General features: G+C 44.8%; 1 protein-coding gene across 4 annotated transcripts in view; it reads right to left on the bottom strand.

Annotated features, from left to right (window-relative positions):
- The window catches only part of arhgef4 (Rho guanine nucleotide exchange factor (GEF) 4), a 377,437-nt gene that overhangs the window by 87,018 nt on the left and 277,416 nt on the right, over window positions 1–13,003 (bottom strand). Inside the window, exon 1 of one of the 4 annotated variants that reach the window (XM_049565771.1) lies at window positions 1,920–3,109. The exons of the other annotated variants lie outside the window; for them this stretch is intronic. Coding sequence (XP_049421728.1) covers window positions 1,920–1,952 — 33 coding nt within the window. The 5' untranslated portion in view covers window positions 1,953–3,109. Of the gene's footprint in view, window positions 1–1,919; window positions 3,110–13,003 lie in introns of those variants that run through there. 4 annotated transcript variants of the gene reach the window in all.

Below are 13,003 nucleotides of genomic sequence, written 5' to 3'. Positions count from 1 at the left end.
TTGTATTGGAGGGAAGGCAGGCATCTTTAATGCAGATATCTCCATCGATGGGCAACTAACACCAAAACAATCTACAGTGGACTGATTAGCAGTACTACAGGTGAGAGTTCAAATATGTATTTTTGATTTTGGATGAACTGTCCCTTTAAAGCAGCCTCCTCTATGTGACAACACCTGATCAGTGGCCAACAAGCAAATCTAAGACCCCTGATTTACTGTAGCTTAACTATCAGAACAGTTGCTATTGTTGCTGCAGTCTGTGCATGACATTAGAGAAAACAGATTTATTGTGCAAGTCCAACCAAAAACGGACTTTTACTCCTGCATGTATACAGTCAGTCAGACCCAAACAGATAAAGAAGCTGATAACAACATGGGGAAATCTACATCCAGAGCTGTGTTTTTTTAGACAGACAAGGAAACAGAGTTCATACTGTGTCAGCTGAAAGAGTTAAATATTTTTGGGAGGAAAACAGGGAATGGCGACCTATTCAGCAAAGGGGTGGAACAGCTGGGTGACGCTCGATTGTTTGGTCTGTGATGTAATAGGTCAACCAGAAAAAGGTCCAATACTGAAAAGCTGAAAGGGGGCATATCACCACCTATCGGAGTAGTGGAGTCAGACAAACTTCAGTCAATAAATTGATTCGATTCCTCTCCCATGCTTGTATACTGGGACAAGGACTGTAGTCCAGTTTAATGGACTACTTGAGCTATAACTGTAGCTCGATCTAACTGTGCATATAAACGCACTGAGTATCATCATGTCAAATTCATGTAGAACAAACACCTGTGTCAGAGGAGAGAGGAATCAAATCAGTTGTAGTTGGTAATAAAAGCAGATAAAACATCTTTGGAAGGTATTATGGGCATTAGTCCACAGCACTACTTTCATCAGTACAACAACAGAGTCATGTCATACTCACTAACAGGTTGAATGATATTACATTATGTTACATGTTTTACATTAATGTTATAATACATGACACTAAATTAATCATTGTAAAATAGGTAGATCAAATCAGCACACAATAACCCTGTCTATGGTGTTCAGTTGAAACAATTGTATGTTCAGAACACAATTAGTTCTAATTGATCATCTATGAGTTGAGATGCCACAGAGTGTTAGATCACCTGAAAGCTCTCTGTTATATTACTGCTGCTTCTCAAAGGGTCCCATCGTCCAAACCAAAAAAACATTTTCTCAAACTAGAAGTGCTCCATATCAAAGTGTGTTCTGTGGATCATCCAAACTAATTGTGGACACCATGTGTAGAAGATAATCAAACAATAAATTAATCCTGCAAACAATTCTTATGTGTGCATCCAACGCCTAATCTATCTTATTTCTTCGTGCCAGAGCTCCACTGTGAAAAAAACATCTATTAAATATACATCAGTAAGCCCACATCCACATGAATGTTTCCTGACATGCGCACTCTAACACCAGATGTGTTTTCATCTGCCACTGAAAATAGACCCCATCAAATTTCTTCCTGTCTGAATAATGCTAGATAAAGACTACAGCCACAGACAGGATAGGGAAATCAGAGGGTATTAAGAGACAGACTAATTGTTGGTTTGGGTCTTTTTATGGAATTTGTTGAAAACTAGTAAAACATAGAATAACATAAGCTACCTTCAAGCATCACAACCTGAAGTGCATCACCATCATTATATTGGGGTGTCTAAAATCACAGAGAGTGATACCTGAAAACCTGATGAATGAAACCATCTGCATTAGTACACATCACTTTTGGTATTAAAGAAAACAATGTTTCTCTACATTCTGACAAACTCACTCTTTACAGCTCATATACAACAAACAGCTCTGGTGTCTCTCATGTTTCTGATGACATAAATATACACAATTTACCTATTTTCAAACAAAATTATGTTGGTTCTCCTCCTGATTGTACCTGTGTTCTGCTTCTGCAATGTTGGACCCCCATCAATCTCAGCCCCGCTCATCAACAGGGCAGTCCTCCTCTGCTTCTTGGTCCTTCTGTGTTTCACTTCATCTGGTCTTTGTGTGTGTGTGTGTGTGTGTGTGTGTGTGTGTGTGTGTGTGTGTGAGGAAGAGAGAGAGACAAAGAGAGAGAGACAGAGAGAGTATTGGTCTGTGTGTGTGCGCTCTACTGGAAGGCCAGCAGGAACATGAGCACCACATTGATGATGATGAGCAGCATCATGATGAGGAACACCACCACTTTCTGGGTCTCTGGGGGGAGGTTGCAGCGCAGCATAGTGTTGAAGAATCCCAACCTCTGCCTGCTCCACCTTCCTGAGCCGCTGCCGCGAGCCATCAGTCCCCTGGCTTCCTCCTCTTCCTCCTCCTCAGCACCACTGCCCCTCCCCCGTCGTCTTTCCCTCAGCGCCGAGCCTCCACACCACACCACGTCACCTCGTCCTCCTCCTCGGCTATCTCCGTCGTTGTCCTCTAGTGTTGCTCTCCTCCTCCGCTCTGCCCCAGCGGTTGCCTCCTCTGCTTCTCCTGCCACTTTGCCAATGCCCAGTGTTGCCCCGGCCTGCCAGTGGAGGCTGGGTGCCTATCTGTGTCAGCGTGTGTGTGAAGCTGCGCGCTGTGAGGCTTCTTGTGTTTTATGTGCTGAGCACCCCAGCCTCCCCTCCCCAAACCCCCTTCCTCCTTTACTCCTTTTCTCCTCTTTGAGGAACAGGCACCTCCCCTCTCTTTCTACTTTCGATCTTCCACCACTCTAGTTTTTTTTCCCTTTGGTTCCTCCTCTCCGTGTCTTAGTCAGGATGTCAGAATAAAAAGCAGAGAATGGGATGCTGCATCTCTGTTGTTCGTGCTCATGCCTCCTTGTCTTTTCCTTCCTCCCCTTTTATCCCTCTGTCCCTTTGTTTTCCGGTCCGCTCTTCTCTCACTCTTACCTACATATACTCAGTCATTTTTACCTCTCAAACCAACTGGCCATCTGTTCTTCCTCTGGTTTGTTTTTTTCCTCTTCTATCACTCCGTCTCAGCCCACGTTTTCCCCGCTCAGAGCTCTTGCTAAAATGGTGCTCGCTGCTCTGCCTGGAGCTGTGCTGCCTCAGCCATCCATCTAAGCATCAGAAACACCCTCTTTTATTTTTTTCCCTTCCTTCCCTTCCTTTTTTGTGTGCCCACCCTTGCATAGCTGGCAGCCAATCAGGATGCAGAGTGTGTCACCGTATCCTGGATACCAGAGTAGTTGAGGCAGGGCCATAGCAACCCCTGGGTGGGTGGGGGATTGGAATGTTTGAATGAGAGGAACAGAGGGTGGAGGCCATGCAGAATAATGGACAGATGTCAAGAATAAATGGATTGTGTGCATTTGTGTGCATGCATTTGCAGGGCTTTAAGGTTGAGTGCTGTTTGCTGCATTCACATACTGTTCATTTGAACTGATCTAGCAAGGAAATAGCAGATTGATATGAAATCTGGCAATAGTCTCAGAAGAAAAATCTAATTACAAAGTAATTTATACATAAGACAAGATAAGAGATTAGAGAGAGGTGCAGTGCTGTACTTAGAGGGAGGAAACTGTTGCTTCTAATCTGTGGTGCAAAACAAAGAGAATGAATGATGCAACATTCAGTGGGAGTGAAGGAACCATTCAGACAAACAACAACATACAAAACAATGTACAAACATGCCGTGCATGGCTCTGTACTTGTCATGTTGAGCTGATGGACAACGGAGTGTGGAGCAGTCTGACAGTCTGGGGGGAAAGGCGTTTGCTGAGTCTGGAGGATCTTGCCTGGAAGCTCTGATACCTTTATTCAGACAGCAGAATGAGGGTTCCATGGGAGGGGTCCTTTATGATCTAAGTAGCACTTTATTGATCCCTTACTGGGGAAATGCAATTTTTAAAATTTGTTATTATTCATTACACACACACACACACACACACACACACACACACGTGCCTGGAGTCTTTCTGATGGGTGTGTTGTTCATGGCTACCCAGGGTGCACTGAGGTCAGTGCCTCAACAGTGTCAACAGTGATGGCCTACAAGCCCTGTCACATCCTGCACGTGTTGTTTTTGTTAGCTCCATATTGTCTGTGCATATGTGTGTGCCATCTCCCTGGATTCAAGGCACTACCATGGGTTTTTAGCCAACATATTCTCACTCCAACGTTGTCACATACAGACATTTAGTCATGGACTTTCCCATAGGCGTAGCGGACGCAGGGTACACGTGGGACATGTCCCCTGCACTTCCTGTATCTGTGCCCTCCGTCCCCTGCACATTTTACAGCTGTTCCATCGTTCAATTTGTTTTTAATATGTATTAACATGTTTTTCTGAGCCCTCTTTAAATGTTTTGTCGTTAAATGTCTTATTTTTTTAATCTTTATTGCTACAATAGAAAGAGCAGGGTCAGGGAGGAGACAGTGAAGCAGAGGCCAGCAAGGATGATCATGCAGGGACTTCACAGGGGAGGAGAGATTATAACTGGCAGAGAAAAAAATATCTATAGCATAAAAGTGACTTTGAGGTTAATTTCCACAGCAATTTCACTACTGATATTCCTAGTTCTATGTCAAAATTTTGCTTTCCTCATATTTTTTTTTAACCTTTATTGCCACAGTAGAAGAGAGGGAGGAGACAGTGGACCAGAGGCCAGCAAGGATGATCATGCAGGGTCTTCACAGGTGAGAAGGTGATTTAACCGGCTGAGAAAAATATCTAGAGCATAAAAGTGCCTTTGTGGTCAATTTCCACAGCTATGTCACCACTGCTATTCTTAATCCTATTATAAATTTTACTTTGCACATTTATTATCTATATCACTGCAATAGATAAAAAAGGGACAGGGAGAAACCAGGCAGGTATCAGGACAGGGACCTGACAGCAACACCAATTATCAGCCCAAGGCTTCACGGGTAAGGAGAAATTATAACTGGCTAAGGAAATGTCTATAGGATAAGAGTGACTCTAAGATTAGTTTTCACAGCTATTTCAGAACTACTTTTATTTATACTCTAAAACATTTTTGTCTGTATTGCAATAAGTAGCACAGGGAGAAGGCTTAAAAATATTTGATTAATTTTGCACATCTGTGCTGTCATATTTGACTAAAATGTAAAATACATCTTGATGTTGATATGTTTAGTGTTGTGTCACTTTCTGTCTTCATGCCATTAAATTAAATTATGTGGCTTATTACCCTTGTCACTTCCATTCCATTTTGTGTGCTAATAACTTGCTAACAGGAATGGTGTTTTACTGAACTTTACGTGTTCAGTGTTGTCATTTGGCACTTAGTTATCTGGCTACTTACCCTGTAGATGCTCGAGGGTCATTCTGTGTCAACTCAACCCAGAGGCGGTCCTGGCTAGTTTTACGCCCTGGGCGAACCATCCCTCGGCGCCCAAGTAAAGAACAGTCCCTCCATAAGTAAAGAACAGTCCCTAAAGTGCAGTGAGGTTTGTGGGCCGTTACCTGCCACAAAGAGAGAAATGTGAACGGCTCGTTTCTCCTCTGACACGCCTAGGGTTGGGATCCAGATCCCGTTCTTTTTTGGAACCCGGTCCAAAGTTCCGGTTCCGGAACCGGTTCCATCACATTTGGAGTAACAGTTCCTGCAAACGGTTCCTAGATTGTAAAAAACAAAACAAAAAAAAAAACTCACGTGCATTTCCATTAGAGTGCGGCACTGGCCGCATATTTCTGTCCGAACCCGAGCGAGCCAAACGTTATTTAATTACTAAAGCACTGAGTTTGTGTCACACAGTAGTTATGGTTACATGCTTTAACAAGCTGGGTGTGCACTGTGGGTGCTCAGCGGAGAGGGAGACCTCCGTGTTTGAGATGGGAGCAGGCGGCGCGAGGTCGGCTTCCAGCGAGGGGAGAGGGAGAAATATAACAAAATAAGATAAAATAGGAGAAATTTGTCTCCCTCTTTTATTTTATTTTCAGCATTTAATCAAGGCGGAGGCGGGTGGCGGGAGGTCCGAGACTTCCAGCAAGGAGAGAGGGAGAAATATAACAAAATAAGATAAAATAGGAGACACCAGTCTCCCTCTTTTATTTTATTTTTAGCGTTTAATCAAGGCGGAAGCGGGCGGCGGGAAGTCCGAGACTTCCAGCAAGGGGAGCGGTAGCAACAAACAGCCAATGTGTGTGTATGTTCTGTTCAGGTGTTGTCACGTAACTAACAGTGGTCAAGCATTAATGCATATAAGTATTTTTTATTACATTGCTGTGGTTAATTTGAGGTAATAGTGTTACTGTAGAAATCAGCGAATCACTTTTTGTTGTTATATATTCTCAGGGAGGAGATATAAGTTCTAAATCTGAAATACACACCACACACAAATGTGTATCCTCATCTAACTGTACTGTGCAACAGTCAGAATAAAGTTTTTGTATTTGTATGATTGCATTTGTGTTTATTATATACTTGTTTAAGTATAGCAAGTATAATGAATATAATGTAGGAATCGGTAAGAGGAATCGGTAAGGAATCGTACCGTTAAGAAGGAATCAGTAAGGAATCGGAATCGTTAAAATCCTAACGAGTCCTAACCCTAGACACGCCACATACCTGTGTGCCACCACGGCTCGGTTGTCCAGGTACTACTGGGCAGTCATGACACCAACGAAAGAGGAAATTACTTGACCTGGACTTGGACTTCTCTGTCGCTGGTAAGCCGTTATCTTGCGCCACAGAGCACTATGAGCCTCCGCTGTATTCCTGTCTGTGACCCCCGTTCAACCCACAACCGCCAGGATTCGTCTTTCCTTTCTGCTGCTTTCCCCTCTTTTTTTAAATTTTTTTTTAATTAACCCCAAAACATATTTCAATTACTTTTTACTCTCATGTATTATTCAGTAATTAGTTATCATTTACTGGGAGGTGTGGTTATTTTTTCCTGCTAAGCATATCATTATTAGCAGATAGCCCTCTAGAGCATCAGTAGCTAATGCCATGTAGTCAGTAGGCAACATGATGAGTAGGCTACAGTATGCACAAGTGACGAGACAGAGAGCGGACATAAATATCCTACCAGGTAAACTGACTGACTATGTACAGACAATGGCCACGTTTCCCAGTTAAGAGTGATCTTAAGACTTAAGAGCACAGTTAAGAACATTTTTGGTAAGAAGGGTTGCTAAGATACGAGTGTTTCCCAGATGCGTTCTTAATGCCCTTAGGATCGCTCTTAAGATCGCTCTTTAAGAAGCTCTTAACAGGAGCTGGCCACTACCGCGGTGCTGAAACTATCGATGTTAGGCAAATGGATCACCCAGCACTTAATCAGCGCATAAGTCACACACAGTGCTGCTACCTAATGCACCAGTTCCCTGCTGCTGTGTATGTGTGTTCTAATAATTCTAATGAAAAACTACGATAAATATTTGTTGATGACCTATTTTCATGATGAAAACAAGATAAGAAGTAGTCTTGGTAAGAGAATCATGAGGAAATGTATTATATTTAAACAACAAAACACAGACGCCTTGCTGAGGCTGGTGCTGTCTCCCACCACGTCCAAGAAGCTCCCCACTGCGTAAAAACGCAGTGGCCAGGCATTGCACCTCCGGGCTGAGGGCAAAATTGCACCGGGTTGCCCTCTGGATGCGTGGAGTTGATGAGGCATTGTATCTCGGTACTTCATTTGGACAGCCCCGTCTGACAGCATGTCGAGTGGGCTGAAGTGCTGACGCACAAATGCATTTACATGTATGGTTTGGCTTTGCAGGCCTTTATATAGAGTAGCGGGTGGAGCGTCCCTTGATGAGGTTCCAGCTGAGCTTAATTACACCTGTCAGTTGCCTGATATCTGTGAAATGTCGCAGGTTTGGAGGGTCGATGTGTTTTTGTTGTGCCCTGACACATTTTTTGGATGCATGATGATTCATTTTATTTGTGTGCCTGATGTGTACAGCACATACAGGAACGCACTTGTTATTCCTAATACTTATTTTTCTTCTTATTATTATTTTTCTTCCGCCACATTTCGGTGCGTAACTTGTGCCACAGCTTTGAGTGCACATAGGGTCTTCATAAAACATGGATTCAAGATTCAAAGTGTTTATTGTCATATGCACAGTAAGGACATGCGTTTCCCTGCAGAATGAAATTCGTTCTTTTCTGTCACCAATTAATGCTAAACAATATAAATCTGATCATTGACCACTGACCATTGATCATTGACCAGGTCAATGATCGACTTTGTAGTCGTATCATTTGACCTGCGGCCATATGTTCTGGACACTCAGGTGAAGAGAGGAGCAGAGCTGTCAACTGATCACCACCTGGTGGTGAGTTGGATCAGATGGTGGGGGAAGATGCCGCGCAGACCTGGCAGGCCCAAACGAACAGTGAGGGTCTGCTGGGAACGTCTGGTGGAAGAACCTGTCCAGATGATCTTCAACTCCCACCTCCGGGAGAGCTTCGACCACATCCCGAGGGCAGAGAGGGACATTGAGTCCGAATGGACCTTGTTCCGCTCTGCCATTGTTGAGGCGGCAGTTGCAAGCTGTGGCCACAAGGCCGCTGGGGCCAGTCATGGCGGTAATCCCCAAACCCGCTGGTGGTCACCAGAGGTGAGGGGAGACGTCAGGCTGAAGAAAGAGGCCTACGGGGCATGGTTGGTCTGTGGGTCTCCGGAAGCAGCTGACGGGTACTGGCGGGCCAAGCGGAGTGCAGCGGCGGCAGTCGTGGAGGCAAAAACTCGGGCGTGGGAGGAGTTCGGTGAGGCCATGGAGGAAGACTATCGATCGGCTCCAAAGAGGTTCTGGCAAACTGTCCGGCCCCTCAGGGGGGGAAGGCGGCAACTTGCTCACACTGTTTACAGTGGGGGCGGGGAGCTGCTGACGTCAACTGGGGACATTGTCGGGCGGTGGAAGAAATACTTTGAGGAGCTCCTCAATCCCACCAACACGTATTCCAGTGAGGAAACAGAGACGGGGGTCTCGGGGGCGGGTCGTCCAATTTCTGGGGCAGAAGTTGATGAGGTAGTGAAACAACTCCGAGGTGGCGGAGCCCCGGGGGTGGATGAGATTCGTCCTGGATATCTCAAGGCTCTGGATGTTGTAGGGCTGTCCTGGCTGACACGCCTCTGCAACATTGCGTGGACATTGGGGGCAGTGCCTCTGGAGTGGCAGACCGGAGTGGTGGTCCCCATTTTCAAGAAGGGGGACCAGAGGGTGTGTTCCAACTACAGGGGGATCACACTCCTCAGCCTACCCAGTAAGGTCTACTCCAGGGTGCTGGAGAAGAGGGTCCGGTCGATAGTTGAACCTCAGATTGAGGAGGAGCAATGTGGTTTTCGTCCCGGACGCGGAACCGTGGACCAGCTCTTTACCCTCGCCAGGGTGCTGGAGGGGGCATGGGAGTTTGCCCAACCAGTCCACATGTGTTTTGTGGATTTGGAGAAGGCTTACGACCGTGTCCCCAGGGGCATCCTGTGGGGGGTGCTCCGGGAGTATGGGGTTGGTGGCCCTTTGCTAAGGGCCATCCAGTCCCTGTACTGAAGGAGCATGAGTCTGGTTCGCGTGGCTGGCAGTAAGTCGGACCTGTTCCTGGTGAGGGTTGGACTCCGCCAGGGCTGCCCTTTGTCACCGGTTCTGTTCATAACTTTTATGGACAGAATTTCTAGGCGCAGCCGAGTGGTGGAGGGTGTCAGGCTGGGATGAGAATCAGCACCTCCAAGTCTGAGGCCATGGTCCTCAGCCGGAAAAGGGTGGATTGCCCACTCCAGGTCAGGGGGGAGGTCCTTCCTCAGGTGGAGGAGTTTAAGTATCTCGGGGTCTTGTTTACGAGTGAGGGTAGGATGGAGCGGGAGATTGACAGGCGGATTGGGGCGCCGTCAGCAGTGATGCAGGCACTTAACCGGTCTGTTGTGATGAAGCGGGAGCTTAGCCAGAAAGCGAAGCTCTCAATTTACCGGTCGATCTACGTTCCAACCCTCACCTATGGTCACAAGCTCTGGGTAGTGACCGAAAGAATGAGATCGCGAGTACAAGCGGCCGAAATGAGTTTCCTCCGCAGGGTGGCTGGGCTGAGCCTTAGAGATAGGGTAAGGAGCTCAGACATCCGGGAGGGACTCGGAGTACAGCCGCTGCTCCTCCACATCAAGAGGAGCCAGTTGAGGTGGTTCGGGCATCTGGTAAGGATGCCTTCCAGACGCCTCCCTTGGGAGGTGTTTCGGGCATGTCCAACCAGGAGGAGACCTCGGGGCCGCCCCAGGACACGCTGGAGGGATTACATCACCCGGCTGGCCTGGGAACGCCTCGGGGTTCCCACGAAAGAGCTGACGGAAGTGGCTGGGGAGAGGACTGTCTGGGCTTCTTTGCTGAGGCTGCTGCCCCCGCAACCCGGACCCGGATAAGCGGAGGACGACGAGTACGAGTACGAGAATATAAATCTGAAGTATAAAATAGATCAAAATATATACGGTGCGCACTACTTCAATATCTCCTTGCTTAGTGTAATATTAATGTGCCTGCCGCGGCTGGAGCTATGAGCATTTGGTCGCTAAAAAGACTGTTAAGAGTGGGTCAGCTCGATCTTACAACTCCTTCTTAGTGAAAGATCTTCTTAAGCTAAGAGCGATCTGAAATGCGTTTTTCTTTCACAGGAGGCTTAAGAGTGTTCTTAAGAAGCTCTTAGTGCTAAGAGCGATCTGGAAAACGCAGACCAATATAAGTATACTTGAGTAGAGCCTTAACATGCAAATTCATTGAATTTGATTGTAGCTGGGAATGAGTCTGCCTAGTTAGTTAGCTAGCTAGCTTCTCTGGTAACAAAAAAAAAGCACTGATCAAAATAATTCTACTAGCTAAACTAGAAGACAGTCTGGAACATACATGAGCTGAAGTCAGTTGAATGATTGAACAGTGCATGTTCTAGAGATTTCAGCTCCGTAATTTGTGTGAAGTAGGACTGTAGCTGAATTAATGGTAATAGCAAAGTAGCCTAGTTCAATACTGTGTCGCCGGTATCAAACAGGCTTGAGAGCTAATAGCTGGCATGTAAATGTAGACGTGTTATTACTGATTTCAAAGCAAGTTTCAGAATAAGAAGCATAGTAGGTCTATTGAAATATTGTAAGTAAATACATTTTTAATGATCATTATCATTACTGTTATTATGTTGGAAATAAACAATCTTTTTACACCCTTTATCTCACTCCATCTGCATAATTTGGCCATGACTTTGACCTAAATGCATTTTCTTGATTTCTGGTGATTTCAAAAGTATCATCAACTGAAGAGGCACCCTAAATTTAGTTGGAAATGACACCTTAAATGTTTTCTACTGTGTTTGGTTCCAAAGTTAAGCATATTTGAATATTATTGGTGGCCATCTTGAATTTGACCTCTCCTGGGCCTCACAATCAAATCTGACTTCCCTCCACATCTGAAAATAAACCTTATGGCATGTACTAACTATGGTAGAAATTTCATGCTTTTTTTTGCAATTTATCTCCTAATCCGCTATACTATCAGGTCTTCAGGCAGGCTGTTCCACAGATGTGGACCATCGTAATGAAATGATGCCTCACCGAGGGTTTTTGTTCTATCTTTGGGAATGAATAAAAGGCCACTGAGGGTTCTAGTGGGTTCATACGATAAAAGCAAATCTGATGAATAGGTAGAACTAAGACCGTTAAGAGCTTTATAAACCAATAAAAGGATAAAATCAATTCTGAAGCTCACAGGAAGCCAATGCAGAGACTTTAAAATTGATGTAATATGTGCTGACTTTCTGGTCTTTGTCAGCACACACTGAAAAAAACGATTTTGAGGTGTAGTAATATTTATTAGGTTAACTGTCACATTTTATTTTCTAACTGTAAGTATCAGTGAGAACTGGAATTATTCAAGTAAAACTATATATGTCATTCATGTAATAAATAAACTGTGTGGGAAGAGTAAGTTTTATTATGTATTTTCATATAATATTCAAAGGTTTCATAGTCATTCACATGAACTTAGAAATACCAAGTAAGTTTCAATAGTGGTGTGCGTGTTTTGAATCCGCGCATGCGCATTGTGACGTGCACTTCGTTGTCCGCCAAAACACACAGTGAAGAAGAAGAGGACAACGGTGGTCAGGTTTAATGGAGGCAGGAGCAGCAAAATCATCTTGAAGGTAAGTCATTCAGGGTTTTTCCTGCATAGATGCGGGGAAGGGAGGAGAAATAAACATTTCAAATATCCGCGGCGTTTCTAGGTCGGCTTGGAGAGGCCGAGAGCTTCACAGCAGCCTCCGCCAGACCTCACCGCTTTCCCGCAGTCCGCTGACAAACTTGAGCATCTGGCTCAGCTATAAACTAGAAAGCTAACGTTAGCAAGATTCAGAGTCAGTAACACAGCGTATGGTCAGACAAACAGTGACCATAATTATAATTTGACAGTATATTTAAATTGAGAGGGGCAGCACCTTTCCTACAACGTGTTGTGTGTTAACGTTACGCTACTCTGGCCATCTTGCGGTGTTCTTAACAGTATGTTGTGTGTTACTCAGCACTGAAGTAAAGTAGGAAAAGCCTGACCCAGATGAGGCTTTGATGTATCCCTTTTTATTACGGAAAACACATTATGTGATCAATTTTCATTGTGCCCCTAAATTTCTTTCTGTGCTCCTAACTTTTTCAACTTGGGAGCACATGTGCTCCTTGGGAAAAAAGTTAGCGTCAAGCCCTGACTTACTCACTACCACAGTCTGCCAGTCAGTCTGGTGACAAGCGAGATGACTTTAATCTTGTTAACTGCATAGCCAATATCAAATGCAGTTATGCTTAATACATTTGCATGATCTGTAAATGTATATCCCCCAAATTTTGCGACGCGTGTGCCACAGACATCACCGCCAAATCCCCTTTCTGAGCCAGGAAAAACCCTGATGCTAATTATTATAATTAAGCTAATGAGGAAGCTATCATTTTTGTTATTTTGCAGAGTACTCTTAGTTTGCCACAAATCTAAAATCTTACTGAGACAGACAGTCCATGCATCTGCAGAGCAAACAGAAGACAAGAGAAATGTTCATTC

The sequence above is a fragment of the Epinephelus fuscoguttatus genome, linkage group LG21 (genome assembly GCF_011397635.1).
Source record: "Epinephelus fuscoguttatus linkage group LG21, E.fuscoguttatus.final_Chr_v1".
Lineage (NCBI taxonomy): Eukaryota > Metazoa > Chordata > Actinopteri > Perciformes > Serranidae > Epinephelus > Epinephelus fuscoguttatus.
Note: the sequence above shows the minus strand (reverse complement) of the source record. Positions and strands in the feature narration are given on the sequence as shown.